At 41.3% G+C, this 16,194-nt stretch overlaps 1 protein-coding gene across 5 annotated transcripts in view; it reads right to left on the bottom strand.

The window, feature by feature from the left end:
* PPARGC1A (PPARG coactivator 1 alpha) overlaps nucleotides 1-16,194 on the bottom strand; it is a gene marked incomplete at both ends in the record, with an annotated part of 341,292 nt that overhangs the window by 24,208 nt on the left and 300,890 nt on the right. For all 5 annotated transcript variants that reach the window (XM_079535023.1, XM_079535024.1, XM_079535025.1 and 2 more), the window contains 3 exons: nucleotides 2,673-2,877; nucleotides 3,781-3,903; nucleotides 4,857-5,051. In XM_079535023.1, coding sequence (XP_079391149.1) covers nucleotides 2,673-2,877; nucleotides 3,781-3,903; nucleotides 4,857-5,051 — 523 coding nt within the window. The remainder of the gene's footprint in view (nucleotides 1-2,672; nucleotides 2,878-3,780; nucleotides 3,904-4,856; nucleotides 5,052-16,194) is intronic.

The raw sequence follows: 16,194 nt of genomic DNA, 5'->3' as shown, positions 1-16,194 counted from the left end.
TAATGTTTGTGACTGTTGCCAGCGCCTACCTTGAGGTAAAACTGGCTAAAAAGAACAGACCTTACCAAAAGGCTCAGGAAGAAAGTCTGTACAAACAAATGCTCCTACTGTTTTTCAGAGAACAAGAACTACATACACTTACCCAGCTTGGCCTTTCTATGAAAGCTGAATGTGTTAGAGTTATTTAAGCTTCTAAAAAGCCTTCTAGCTCTCATATAGAGAGGCAGATCCAAATAAATAGATGTATAAAATCTGAAACACTACGACACAGCACCCAAGGATCATCTCACACTCCTCTGTATTCACTCAGGCAGATATTGTTTAGCCCTCTCACTGAGAAATTCATATTCCAAAACATCATTAATTTTTCTTATTGTTAGGCACGGGCTTGACCAAACAGGATTCCATCCTCATTTACAGTCACTGACACTGTAAATGTTTAGCCAATACCATTTTCCACGGTGACTGTTTATTCAATTTTTAAGGTCTATCATAGTGTGTTTTATTTGTATTTAAAAGAGTTCACATGAAGTTGCTTGTTTCTGTAAATTGAAAACATTCAGGTTCAAAATAACTAAATTTCCTCGTGGGCAAATTTCAATGTAAAACCACAGATGATCTTTGGCATGAACGGGTTTGTGGACATTCCCATGGGTTTGCAATATGTTTGCAACAATAACCCTAAAGGAAAATATCATTTCACTTCTCTTTCGTGAGCTTTCCCTAACTTTGAAAGAAAATATTAGGACCTGATTATCTTTTAAAACAGAAGGAGACAATATTTTTAGTTTTGATTAAATGTATAAAGAAATGACTGTACATCCGTGAATAGCACTCGAATCTGCAAGGGTCAGTTCTGCACAAAAAGTCTGTCCAAGCTGAAAGCATTATATTCTTGTACTTGTACTATATGCACATTCATTGACACTGAAGTCATATATGAGTGTGAGACAAATTTGATGAAAAAACATTTCAGAAGTCTGTAAATAAAACTGCAGGAATTAAAAAAAGAGAATAATTTCTCTCTGCCTGTAATTTCACCTGCAATATCACAGAAGACACTGTCATTTGTTAATCACTGGTGAGTTGGCTGCATGTCCTTTTAGGACTTTCCTAACTTCTCCCTTTACACTGTTGTCACAACCCACTTTATTTTGTTTCTTTGCATAAAATCTGTACAATTTGGGAAAAAATGCAGCTCTGATCCAACAGCAAGATTTTATAATCAGTAATTATGTACATGTGCACACACACCTGTGTACAACATACATGTGTGTATAAGATATCTTACATGTGATATGCACCTAGCAGTGTTAGTAAAGCACTGGGTTGTGTCTGGCAGGCCTATGCCTGGTTCCACAACCCTTGCAGTACAAGATCCAGGTTTGAGATGAATGCTTCAATCAGGATTTTGCTCTGAAGCAGTCTGCTGAGACTAGCCAGAAGGAGTGGCAGTTGGCATTCAAGAATCTCTAGGGGCAGCTGGATTTCTTTCTTACGAGAAACACTGTTCAGAGAATTTGAAACCACAATGGAGAAAGCTATACGATAGATGTCAGAACACACTGCTGTGAGCAGGGCATTTAGTGATGGGGAGGAAACATAATTTTGTTAAGTTTGCTTATACCTCCTAACAAAGAGTGAAAGAATAGACTTGATGGAGGCTGAAAAAGCAGGGAGAAGTGAGAAGAGGAGGAAAAAATACATGTGCAGTTCAGAATTCTCACTTTACAAACTCCAAGGCAACATGTAGTGTGTTATATACTGATCTCTGTTGCAGCTGGATGACTTCCATCGGCTTCAGAGGAGTCATCCAGGATTTGCACCAATGTTACTGAGATAAGTATTCGGCTTTTTCAATTCCAGACAAGTATATCCATAGATGTATTTTAAAGCGAGAGTAACTTTAAATAAGCTCCCTTTGGGCTCATAAGCTTTTACAGTTCTTCTTTATCTTGGGAAAACAGGCAGGAGAGGAGTGGAGCAAAAGAGGAGCTTCTACGTTCTTGCTTCTCTGTCATCGAAGCAAGTAATATAGCCCAGTTCTTTACGCATTGGAGGGTATTAAAAGTCAACACAAGTGTTTAGGTTTGGCCATAAAGAATCTAAAGAGAGAGAAAGATCGGGATGGTTGCTAAACTTCCAACTATTTGCAAAATAAAATTACAAACCAGCATTCCTACTTTAAGAGGAATGACACATTTATTGCTTATTCTGTAGCAGTGAGAACGCTATTTATTGTCTCTTAAGGACGATGTGGCAGGTTAACAATGCCTTCGGTTTTACACTGGCAAAAAGAAAGAAGCTCACTAATGAACCAGCCTGCCCAGCTTGTTTAGGGGTATAATGATTTCTTAGTGGTACAGTACTCTGTGAATAAATATCTCCAACTCGCTTGATATACTGACATGTAGCATTTGTTAACTTTTTTTTTTCTTCTGAGGTTCCTTTTCTGAGATTGAGGGCAACAGAGACAGGATTAAAACTTCAAAAGTTAAACCTGGCTAATTCTAACTTCATTATACTGTTTTAAAACTCTCACTATACAGAAGAAAGAGATGCTGGGTTTACAATAATAACCCAAGGAACAGAAGAGGTATGAGGGTATTCACAAGCATTGTATCTCAGCTTCCCTCCAAAACCAAAACTATGCTCTGTGCTCCTGCACCTACCTTGCAGGTGATTTGTCTGAGACTGCAGAAGGGGCTTCCTTTTGGAGGTGCATTTCTCTTTGCTGCTGTTCCTGTTCTCTGCTGGTTTGTTCTGAGGAGGGTCATCATTCGTAGTCAGATATTTGAGAAGTTCAGAGCAGGGACGTCTTTGTGGCTTCTGCTGTTGACAAATGCTCTTCGCTTTATTGCTCCACGAATTCTCAGTCTTAAAAACAGAGCATTAAGAAAAAAAGAAAAAAAAAGCAAAAAAAAAGCTAAAATTAGTGAACTGAACCTTATCAGAATGGATATAGGTTTTCTAAAGAGATGAGATTTTCAATGAAGTGTTCAGTCTAAGTGTACTAGATCTATGAGCTGTGAATAATTGTTTGCAGAACAAGAAAAGAAAATTACATTGAAATTCCTAAATGACATTTATGCAGCTTTTTTATTTCATTCCTCCAACATTTCAATGTTCCTACTCAGCAACATGTAACTAACAAGACCCTACAGCGCCTTTACTGTGAACAAAAAAATAAGCTGGTTTAAACCTTAATTTGCTGCTGATTGCTTGAGCCCAGTATTCACAACTCTCTTAAGTACCCCTAAATGCTCCGTTTTCAGTTACAGTGAATGGCAAGACAAACATTGTTTAATACTGCCTGCTAACAGAATTATGTCAGAGACACCATTCTTTCCAATTAATGGCTGATATACATCTTTTGCCAAGAATCCAGTGCAATTTTTCTTAGCCCAGACAGCTGGTAAAATGGCAGTCTTGCATCCTGGAGTCACTCATAAACAACACCAGCCCATCAACAAATTTTATTGCACCCCCTACTACTGTGTGTATCAATAAAGTAGGCAAGAGTAACAGACGGTGGGACTACAGCTGAACTCTGCCAAGAGAAAAAGCAAAAATGAAATATTCAGAGCATAAAGGAGCTCAGGTGATTTTCTGGAACCCAGTCTATAATCTGTTCACATTTTTTGAAGCAGTTGCTGGATAGTAGGCAGATTAATACCACACATACAGATCTACTGCTTACTTGATTGCTGAAAGCATAAAAGACATGTTACATTTTTTCTTTCTTTTTTTCCCCCCTTATTACAAAGATTAAATTTGTACCTTAACAACCACAGGGCTTGTCCTGATCCTGTGATTTGTATTTGCATGGTTTTGTGTGCTGAGACCACTGCATTCATTGTAATTTAGCTGAGTGTTGGCTGGAGCCAGCAAGAGCTTCTTGAGCTACAAACACATAGAGAAAAGGAGGTGGAAGGAAAAAAGTAAAGTTATGCATCTTTATGGATTAAAATTACCTGTCTAAATTTTTTGTATCGTTGCTTGAAACTAGCTACTACAATTTCAGCAAGTAAAGTGCATTAAAACAGAAGGAAGGGCTCAATACTCCCCAGAGCAAACAGATTCTATTTTCTTCTGAGGCTTGGCAACAAACTTCCTTTCCTTCCATTTTACTGCAGTATACTGCAGGGCAAGCAGAAATGGCAGGGGCCTTGGATTTCTAAATCCAAGGCAAAGCAAAATTCTCAGCGATCTGTTCAACAGAACAAGTCCCTGATCTAAACAGAGAAGTTAACTTGAACAGAATAATGGATGCTTATATCTGACTCTGCTATTGCAGAAGTCAGGGATAAATTACTTTCACCAGAAATAGAATACTGTCTCAAACTCTCTTTACAGAACAAAATGCGTGTAAGGTTTCATTCACGTCCTCACCCAAAATTCAGATTTGCCCTGATTAGTGCTAAGCTGGTGCTTACTGGTCAAATGAGCGTTAAAGGCACAAAATTAGCCCTGCAGTGCGCCAGACTCAATGGGCATTTCTTTACAGATCACCAAAGTAAAGTCTAAACATATACAGCAAAGAGCCTCAAGAAATGTAACGCGAATTAAAAAATATTCTCCTGACTTATTTGAACAGAATAATAAGCAAAAGTGTCAGTCATTAGCAAAAGAAGTTAAAAAATAATCTCTTCAATCTGCTTTTTAGTAGATTCCTTTATTAGTCATGTTATGATTGATTGGTGTGTTTTCTTCCCCACTTAAGTTTCAGTTCTTTACTTGATTTTCTTTTTCAGTCTATGTGAAAAGTCCAGACCTTACTGTGACTACATCATACCCATGCAGTGGGTAGCCAGAGACACATCCAGTTCCTGTTAAACAGTAGGAAGGGTTCTTACTAGAGACGGCTCTTCTGCCTCCTGGGGCGGCGGGGTGCCATCGGGCATCGGGGAAGGGCTGGCGTCGTGTTCATTGGTCACATCTCCATCTGTCAGTGCATCAAAGGAAGGCAATCCATCCTCATCCACAGGGATGCTGTCCAGTGTCTCAGTGAGAACTGCTAGCAAGTTTGCCTCATTCTCTTCATCTATTTTCTGTGTGAAGACCAAAAAAAAGAGTGGAACCAGGTGAGAAGACGAAAGAATGAAACAGTGACTATGTATGTGAAAAAGCAGTCAAAACATTATTAAATATTGCCTTGAAACCTTAACCTGGAACAGCGTCTCAGGAGATGCAATTAAGTGCAAGAAAATTATCCAGCTCTGCATTTAAGAGAAATCTCTTTGCATTTGCAGTGTATTGCTCTGCTTTACTTTTCCTCCGCGATTCTCTCAATGCAGCATTAACACCAACAGATAATCAGGCAGGGATTGCATTACAGGATGTGCCGAGGCTACTGGCACCTAACGATGGTGTCAGCCCAGGCTGTCTCTTTCTTTCTCCTTTGAACACTGAACAACAGTTAATTGACCTGACAAAATTACAAGAATCACAGAATAAGACAGCTAATCAGAAGGCCAAAATGAATTAACAGAGAAATCTGGCAAACCTTGTTCATGTACGTAGCCCAGCATGAGAGAGACAAGATCTCTCTTCCTTACTTCTGGACACACTTGCTCCAAAAACAAGAGAAAAACTTCTGACTCCTGAACATTTGGGCATTACACTAGCAAGCAAGACTCACAGAATCACAGAATTGTAGGGGTTGGAAGGGACCTCTAGAGATCATCGAGACCAACCCCCCTGCCAAAGCAGGTTCCCTACAGCAGGTCGCACAGGTAGGCATCCAGGCGAGACTTGAACATCTCCAGAGAAGGAGACTCCACCACCCCCCTGGGCAGCCTGTTCCAGTGCTCCGTCACCCTCACCGTAAAGAAGTTCTTGAGCACATTCGTTCAAAACTCACACTCTAAATGGCAGATTCTGGGTTTCTTTTAAATGAATATGTTAAGCAGTTGCCTTTCAAGTTCTCTTTTTGAATTACGTAGTTTGAGTGCTCAATGCAGCTATTGTATGCATTTATCTAATTCCAACTGCAATTATAAAAAATAGATTAATCCCTAATCAGATGTGGCTGTAATGTTGAATTATACTAGATATCTTATTTCAGAAACAAGACTTCTTTCTGTCAAATTGAGTAAATTTAAATACCTCCCAATTTTTTTAATGAAACATAGTCCCAGCTGTGTATTAAGGTAAAGATTTTTTGGAGTACTAATTGTTCTGAGGAATAGAATTGTGTAAAAATCATTATATTTATTCTTCAAAAAGAGCGGAAATTGATCTTGACAGATCAATTATCTGGGACTTTTAGGCTGATCCTCGCGCCATTAAAATGAACAAAAAGCCTTTCCCTGATTCCAGAGATCTGAACCAAATGCAAGGCCACCAGTTTAGAGCTTTTCCACACACTTCACAGTGGCTCATCACACCCTGGGTTCACACTACAAAGAGATTTCAGCGAAGTTCAGATCACACATTTGAGAAGTGAACTAGCAAGGCATATACGAGACAAATAAAAGCTCACCCTTTTGTAAAAAGTAGTGTTAGAAAAGTCAACATAAAAACACTGCCAGTAACACCTCAGAACAGAGAAAAAAAATCAGGTGAATCTGCACGTCCCCTCACTACAACTTTTTCTGCAATACAGCATCATCCACCAGACTCTAAGGAGAGATGAGCATCAACCGCACAGACAATTCCTCCTGTCAGGCTGCTCTGCCAAATCGCACCTCATGGGTTCCTGCAGACAAACTCTGCATTCTCGTTAGAAAGCTGTGGCAGAGCACAGACTGCTCCGGTGCTTACAGCATTGTCCCCAGAAACGAATAAACACTCATGCACAGCTAATGCTAAGGAGAAGCATTTACTTAAAAGGCCAAAAGGGGCCTGACCACTGAGAAAAAGAGCCTAAGTCTATACATCTAGTAATTTCCATCATACCACGCAGAAACATGCATAGTGCCATGACAATTCAGATGCTTTACTCCAGTGCTGGAATAGAGGGTATGGAAATAACCAGAGGGAAGCCACTTTGCGAATAAAACTTGCTCCAAATCCAGCTCTTCACAGCCACTTTTTGAGAAGAGGGACATTATCGGTATCACTTTCAGAAAAGTGTAAAAAGAGGTTATCAGGCAAAAAAGCACTTTGCAGGGTAATGAAGTATAATGGTACGGTTTCTGGGCTTCTCCAGGCAGGGTGCATCCTCTTCTGCTGCTGGCCCATGGCACTTTGGGGGGTTCTGGCTGCCCCTGCAGCAGAAATGTCTCCAGCAAGGCCAGCTGGGAGGGTGCCCTCTGCCCTTCTGCTGAGTGCTTCAGCACACAGAGCCAACAACAGAGCTCCAAGTGATGCTATTTCTAACTGGGAATGCCTTCTTCAATAATAGCATGACAGAAGAAACCCTGATATTTGCTGTTAGCTGCTAAGCTCTCATGCTTTAAACAGACATTCAAGTGCACTGACATTCAAGAACAGAAAGTTGAGTGGACACTGGTCCTCATCACAGCAATTTCAATTAGTTTTGTACAAGTTTCAACATTCAAACACCCCAGAGAAAGGAAAGGATGTGACAAAGAGGACTCTGTTAAACAATTAATGTCAGTTTCCATTATTGCTTCAGTCCCAATTTACAGAGCAAATAAATCAAAGTCACCACAGATGAAGCACACTAGCTGGCTAACACATGTCTATTCACAAATGACATGGCAGCAGGAACACATTAGTCAGGAAAATGACATTGCAAGATAACCTTTTAAAGGTTTAACTATGCAATTGCTCCTAATTGTCCTAAATTAGTGTTTATAAAGAAATACATTTATTAGGTACAGCAGAAACGGGGCTGAGGGGAGATACAAAGTGGGATGGTTGGGTACATCACTGTCTGAGTAATAATCACTGAAGCAGCAACTTTCTGCTCTGCTCTCACAGCCTGAGTCTTGGTGTTGACAGCACTGGGGAGAAGCAACACTGTGGCCAAATGCAGGATATTTCACAGTTTCAGCACTGTCATCTATGAAGTCCACATTCCAGACTGCCATCCAACTTACTCACTAAACATCCAACACAAGTAGGGTTGGAAATTATTTGCTAAATCTAAAGAAGCAGCTGTTAAGTAGTTAGGCCTCCTGAAGGAACTACAGCACATAACAAAATGGGGTGGAAGACAATATCAAAAGTAAAACCATATGGCAAATATTTCTTAATGACTGCATCTTACAAAGCAATGGAACTCTTTAATGTAGAAGCAGTCATGCATCACTTCTCAACTACATGAACTTCTTAAACCCTTGGTGGTTGGTTTTAAGATAAAGGCATCAGGGACATAGGATTTTTCTGATCCCTGTATATTTCCACTTGGCTGAATCAGGCAAGTAACCTGAGACACTAAACGCATGTGCTTGAGCATGAGTTTCTAGCACATCTGGTACAATAGGTACATTCTGAAGAAAAGTAAGATTGGGCATTTATGTACCAGAGAACACAAGAGGGAAAGCTGCCTAACATAGCAAATTGCCAGAACACCAGCTGACCCTCAAAGATGAGCTATTGAGGTGTCCAAATACCACAGAAAGTTTCTAACTGTATTTTTACATGTTTTGCTCTAATTCTTTTGTATATCTACAGCACTAAAAATAATTTCATCTGAAAACACTTTATTAGTTGTGCAACAATCTTATTCTAATTGGTTTCTGCCTTCAGTAAAATGTCTCCAGAGATAGTGTCTTTTTGGCCAGTGAGAAGATCTAAGAAATGAGGCAATAATTTACCCACACAAAAGTATTTAAATCCTCTACCCCTGATAATTCGTTCTCCTTTGCTTACTCTTCCCTTTGATGGAGCTGGGTTCACCTGATGGTTAGTGATTCATGCCTGCAATACCAGTTGTTGGCACGTGGAAAAGTATAGCATCGAGACTCGGACACCTTGTCTTTCAGAGACATCACTACAGGGAACATACATTGAGCAACGCTGCAATTTTTCCTTTTTTTTTTTTTGTCCTTAAAAAAGTCCTGCAAAATTTCAGAACATCCATCCTTACCATCACCAATCCCTCCCTGAAGTCAGTGTTTCTTGCTCAGGACTCTGCTGTAGCTGATCTACGGTCAGCATAGGCACACTGATTCTAGATCATTATTCTGAAAATCTTTTCTTTTTATCAAATGCATCTCCTGCCTTTCATTTTCAGTTACTACAAGGACAGCTTTTGCTTACTCTACCGCAAGGAAAGAAATCAGTTAGTGAATGAGGAAGATGCCCTAAATTTTCTTCATCGATGATGTGAATGATGTGAAGGTCCTTCTTGATTCACACTGAAAGACTGAGACCTAAGCTGTGCTATTCATCCACAGCCCTGAGCTTGGGGCAGTGGCAGCTTGCCACGTCTTTGTGAAGAGCCCAGGAAACTTCAGGTCTAATCCACAGCTGGCAGAAGCTATCATGACTCTAGCAGCCAGCTCTGTGAGCAATTCAGAGAAGCCAGGTGGGTACCTGAACTCACAAGGGATCACCACTTCAGCAGACCAACTCATTTCTCCTCGGTAGCCTAAGATCTATTCGTAGCATAACTAACAAAGAAAATAAGAGATTTTCCCCCAGCTGAAAATATCCGCATGATCTAAAAATATCAGTACATTATGGCACTATTTCCAAAAGCACAAAAATGACTAGCGAGTCCATCTGGGGTTTCCAACAGGATTTAATTCCTTCCAGACACGTATTAGAATAAGCTTGTCCTTAAGACTCACAATACCAAGAAAAATGAAGGGTTTGGTCCTTCTCACACATCAGGACACAGAGGCACCAAAAAGCTCACCATCATCACCCCAAAGTGCACGGTAGGGGCAGATGGTGTTTCAGCCTCAGTCCCACAAATCAACCTTTGCCACCCAAGGATGAGGAGCCACGGGCTGGATAGAAGCCCAGGAGAAGTCAGAGGGAAGGGATCAGGAAACAAGTGAATGTGTTCCAGCTGAAAGAACATGAGGGCTGAGGCCAGGGACTGCTGGTGGAAAGCATCACACCCCAACCCAGAGAAGAAGAACCAGTGGTAGAAGAGGAATCATGTGCTCTACTCTACCTGCTCACAATCAGCCCTGTGCCATTATATAATTTGAATTTTAATTTTTATTTTATTGCTCAGCCTCTTTGCAAATCTTTAGGCATCCTGCACCGTCTTACAGAAAAAAACAAAAAAAAAAACCGAAAAAAACCACATGATACATTTGCATTAAAACAGTTTTCCAAGGTCTGTTAGTCTGGTCCCCATGAGACATTCCCATAATTGAAATGCTTAAGTCCAGAGCTATCAATTATCTTTAAAAACAAAATGGAGTCCCACTAGGAAAAAATTACAGCCAAGTTTCTTTATATGTAGTAGAAATGTGGGGATTAATTATCACCACCCCTGTGCAAATGCCTTCAGGGTATGGGAAAGAAACAAGAGATCACTCCTTGAAGGAGACAGCTGTACTTGTGCTCCTCACATCACCTGTAGACAAAATTCACTTGAACTGAGAGATCACATTCTGACTTGAGCAGTCTCACTGCCCAATACAGGGACCACGTATGTATTGCATCTGTCTGACATACCATATCCCCACATCCTATTATTGATGCAGAAGCCTCACTGCAGCTGGGTGCAGTTGGGTTTCCTGGAGACAGTGTACTCATCTTAAGCAATATGCCCCTGTGCATTACTTGCCATTCCACTCTCCCCAAATGCTGTTAAACAAGTAGTGCAATTATACATAGCACAGGTGCTGCAATGCCTCGCTATCAGAGCTGGGAACCTGGATGGGACACCAGACCCTCATCAGGCTCACAAAAGTGCCTTGTCATCCATGCTGCAATAGAAACTGAAGGCTGCCTAGCACAGCAGTCACAACCTTGCTCTGACAGCCAGCAGTGGCAGCAAGGGGTTTGGCTGTGGTTTTGCAGGTATGGTTCACAACGGCAGCCACCCCTATCAGCCCATAGGGTGCACAACCACAGAAAACACACTCAGTGAAACTCTGTTCCGCTTGTTTTCAAAGTGTGGGGATTTTCCAAGCAAAAGGCAGTATTCACACAAAAAGTAACAGTACAAAAATAACTATACTTATTATTATCCATGTACTCAATACGGTATATTTTTGTGGTCTCAGAAACTTCTCATATTTGTTCCTGGTATCTGAACTTGGGTTATTTTCTGTCTGAAAAGGCACGGACCTGACACTGAAAGACTACTGTCAAGCATCTGGAATTAAAGCAAAACCACTTCAAGCCACAGTGCACACTATTTGCACATAGGGTTTTCTTTAAGATCTTGCCCCGATCACGTGAAGCAATGCTGCTATAGCTCCTGTAAGACAGACTATCTTTTCAGGTGAAAAATCTAACCTTTTTGCTATAAACTGAACATGTCAGTTTAAAAGAGCCTACTAAATATTCTTCCAGCACAAAGTCACTTGTTTTATTGCTTCTAACGAGTTGTTGCAGTTCAGATGTTTCCATTACAGCCTGGCAATTAAGCTTCTAATAAACTGAAGAGCTACTAATTGACTTATTCATCTCCCAAACTGAGGATCCAGCTAGCAACCTGTAACACATTTTACATCTTCTGACCAAAATTCATTCACATTTTGCAAGCCATTTCAATTTCATTTGTGTAAACTGCACCTTTCCTTTCTGTGATAGTAATCTTTGATTCTGGAGAAAAGACAAAACAAAAATTCATCCAAGAGTAAGCTTTCATGCTGCAAATGTGTTAGCGGGACCAATGATAAGATATTGCTGTGCTCAAATCAGTGCACTGGTGGCAGACCCAATATCAAAAATTTATGGTAATTGAAACCACAGAATCTTTGGAAATGCAGTCAATTTGACTCAGTATCAAAAGGTCACTCTATTCAATTTATGCTTGATGCTGAGCACAATATAGAGAAAACACCTGAAAGCAAATGATCTTATCAGCAGTTTGGGCCTCAGCATTTACTGACTACATAGGCTAATTTGCTGATTACTAAATAAATGCATTACCTACGTTCTGTACTGGTTTAGCTCACAGAGGGGCTTCTTCCCTTGTGCAGAACTTGGCTCTGTGAAAGCACTCACGGTGCTTAGAACAGACCGCATCTCTGTGACTCTGGGACACACAGGTGCCACACAGCACTGCTGTACGAATGTCCTCCCAGTGCCATGCTTCTTACCATGGTCCCTGAGTGCTCCACATTGATGGGTGGGGAGTTGTAGAGGAAGGAGCAGGCCTGGAACGTCTGTAGTAGTGTGGGCGGGAGAGCTGGGGCAGGCCACTCCACTGCAGGGCCACACCGCCAAGCCTGTGACACACACCTCCTTCCTCCATCACAGGCATTTGTTCACATCCTAAGGTCCTGACAACACGTGGTGATCATCAGCCACTGTCTGACTCCTACGACCTAGACAGGGCACAGAGTCACAGCCACCAGCCAAGGGTCTCAATCCAGCAGCCCCTGATAAAGAATGGGCATTCGAAAAACAGGGAAGAGGAGAAGGAGAGATGTCTGGGGCTTTCCCTGTTGCAGAGTTTTCACTGACGATGTCAGCAGTATTTCAGTCCAAGTATTTCAAGCGCTGCTTGCTCAGATTTATTTACTTATGTGATTTATGGTACATGCCTACACTAATCTCTATGCACCCACATAAAACTTCAACATTCATATAACTTTGTTAGGCAGCATGGTACATTCAGCAGGAGAAAAGAGCCACGTTTATTTTCCCATAATTATTTCACACATGTAATTGATGTAAAAACCACTTTTTCCTCTCAGTGACAACAGACATCCCTAAAAAACGCACCTGAGTAGCAGCACAGACCCTGCCTTCAGGAGCTACAAAGCGTCCTATTGTCGCTTTTGTTAATTCATTATTTCAGCATTGTATTTGCTTTAGTTTCAATTATGCTGAATGTGCTAGGACATCTATCACTATTCTTACTTCGTTTTAGAATTATGAGATTTTATACAAATACATTTCAGGGTAAAATTACATACAATCAACAAGAGAAGAGTTTATATGTAATCTTTAATTTTGTTCAATTATGTGGAAGGTCTGTTTTGTGAAAACAGAACACACACACACATCCATCTTAAATAGTAAAAGTGCCATCTTAAATAGTAAAATAGACTCTCATATATGGGAAAAGAGGAATTTAGTTTGACTGACAAATCAGCATTTTGTAAAGTAACAATTTTATTGAAAGCTTTTGATGATGTTTTATGATTTATCAGTGTGTTCAGCTCCACTGTACTTACCCCTCCCAACCACAAAAGACACTGCAAACAGCAAAACTCCATGCCCCACAGGAGGCAAAACGCAGGCTTTGCTTAGGCTTGCAGTATGAAAGGATCAGGACATTGTTAATATGCCTGTGCTTCCTATAAATTCTTATTGTGATCCAACTGGATGGCTGCCATGTGGTCTCATCTCCTACACATTTGTGAGCTGGCTAAAGAGTCTATTGAGGCACAACACAAAAACTTGTTTACAAGGCTGAAGTAGCATTTACTTTAAGTACCCTCCCGTATGTCCCAGCAGAGGTGATAAATGACACACACACCATTTTGGAGGTAGGTCAGCTACAGGAACAAAGACAGGAGATACCCTAAAAAAACTAAGGAAATCATCACAAATAGGAAAAAAAATGTAACTTCAGTTACGTGCACTTTATCTTACCAGCCTAAAATAGCTTCAAATACACTTAGAAACTTTGCTACAGCCACCGAGGATACTCTTCATTATGAATTATCTGAATTTTCAGTCAGTTTAGCATTTGGATTAGTTCAGAAGTCCCAAAATATCCCTAGCTACGGATTTCCTTGATTTGTCACTATGCGGTAAGACTTAACTGTTTTTTTATCACAATTTCGTGTATGTGAATCAAATCATAAGCCAGAAATTGTGACTTGAAGCCAGAAAACATTAAAAATAAATAAATATCACAGTAAAGCTATCTGTAGCCAAGCCTTCTCTATAGCAAGTCCATGGCTGGCTTGCTCCTAAGTTCGTTGGAACTCACTAGTCTTCACAGATAAAACTGACAAAATCTGGAAAGGTGAAATAAATATGGAGTAAATACTATTTATAACTACCTTGCCAAATTATGCTAAGACTATCTTGCTCACATACCCTCAGCCAGCCCCGCAGCTACACAGCGCACATGTACAGGTGTGTGTTAGAGTTCCCACAGCTGCTGCCTCTCTTCTGCATTCAGAACTGAATACACAGCTTCTTCTCTGCTACTCCTTTAAAACTGCATGTTCTTAGTCTCCAGTTTGCCACTGAAATGATCTAAAAGAACACATTATTCTCAGGGAGACACTGATGCTAACCAGCCTCTTTATCATCAGATGGAAACAAACCTAGGCATTTTTTGTGCTGCCCCTTTAAAGACTACTCCTAAGAGGCAGCCAGATCCAGCAGTACCTATCAATGCACTAAATATCATATTAATTAGGCTGTAAGTTCCTTTAGGCAGGGACTATCTTTTTGTTATGTGTTCACACGGTCCCTTTCACACTGGTGTCTTGATTTACAGTCAAGCTTTGAGATGCTGCCACGGCACCTACAATAAATAATTGTATGTACTTCTATTTAATTCTGCTAGTAACCAAAAGAAAAAGAACTTGGGCCCAGATGTTCGGCTGCTGTAAATCAGGGCCTCTCCACAGGTTTTAATGGAGCTCTGTAGATTTACGCTAGCTGAGGATCTGGTCCTCTGCTTGCTGGGTGTGCTGATGCTGAAGTGGGGGCTATACCTCCTGTGTGCTGTGCCAGTACCACCCAGCACTGGGATCAGCAGCACTTCAGTAGGGTGGATGCAGGGCCACCAGGGGCTGTGGCATCAAGGGAGCCGTGCTCCTGAGCTCTGCACTGCAGTGTCTAAGAGCAGCTTAAACAGAGCCTGGGTGTATCCAACCCTATGATGCAGCCAACACTGTGCTCACATTCACAGCTGGAAACGCACTGATATATCTGCTCGTGGCAAGTGCTTTTCAGTTAAAGTTATCCCCACTGAAATTTCAACAAGTTACAGCTAGAGCCCATGTAACTCCATGTATGCAGGAGTCTAGTTACAAGAAAGTAAAGGCTTTTTAAGCACAGGGTACACGTAGTCCCAGGAATAAAAAAAAACATAAATGGCAGCCATTTGAAGAATGGAGGTGGGTCCCTGTAGGTGACTGCCTGCAGTTCCATTAGAGCATTCTGGAAGGCAGAACCTGGTTAGGTGGCGCTCCTGGAGGAGGAACAGACACACAACCTCTGCTCTGAGGATGGGCACTGTAACGGCTGGCAGTGGGCAGAGGCAACATTCATGTTCTTTAAACTGTTGCACGCATACTCACCCCACCAGTGAGTGAGTATGGTGAGGAAAAGCAAAGCAAATGAGGTTGCACTTCATCCTACGCATTAGTGAGGGGAAAAAAACCCAAGCCTATAGTATTTCCAGTACAAAAGAGTAATGCATAAGCAAATAATATTTTCACTCAGAGGTGGTGATTCACTGGAACAGGTTGCCCAAGGAGGTTGCAGTTGCCCCATCTCTGGAGGCATTCAAGGCCAGGCTGGATGTGGCTCTGCGCAGCCTGGTCTGGTGGCTGGTGACCCTGCACATAGCAGAGGGGTTGAAAGTGGATGATCATTATAGTCCTTTTCAAACCATTCTGTAATGCTATGAATATTGCAAAGTTTTGTATCCTGTAAGCCTGTCAGACTGCCAGACAGTATTTCACAGCAGCCCAGGGTCTCATTTGCTGTTTCTGCAGCGAAGGCGGCACCAGGCTCGAACCCACCTGGCATTGGGTTCTCCCATGGATTGCACTACCCCAAACCAAAATAACCCACTGAAGTTTAAGACAGGACAGAGTAAGTGCAAGTGAGAAGCAACTCAGGATCTTTATGTTTGCCCTTCAGTCCTCAGGAAAAACGAAATCCATTTCTTCTCCTTCAGACACGTCAATATAACAGCCCAGGCTGTGAGGGTTTGGCTTCACCATTGGCAGTGCAGTGATGTTTATTTCCATTAGGCTGGGTCTATAAAACCCTCCTTTTATTTCTGCGCTTCCACAATTTCAAAACAGCAAGCCTGACATTCTGCTCTCTGACAAGCCACGCTGAATACTGGGATGCTTGAAAAATCTATACGAAGAAAGCTCTTAAGACAAGAGAGGCTGAGCATTCTTGCCACAAATGGCTTGTTTGAGCTATCTCTCTTCC

The sequence above is a fragment of the Tetrao urogallus genome, assembly GCF_951394365.1.
Source record: "Tetrao urogallus genome assembly, chromosome: 4".
NCBI lineage: Eukaryota > Metazoa > Chordata > Aves > Galliformes > Phasianidae > Tetrao > Tetrao urogallus.
The sequence above is the reverse complement of the archived record's forward strand: the minus strand, read 5'-3'. Positions and strand labels throughout refer to the sequence as shown.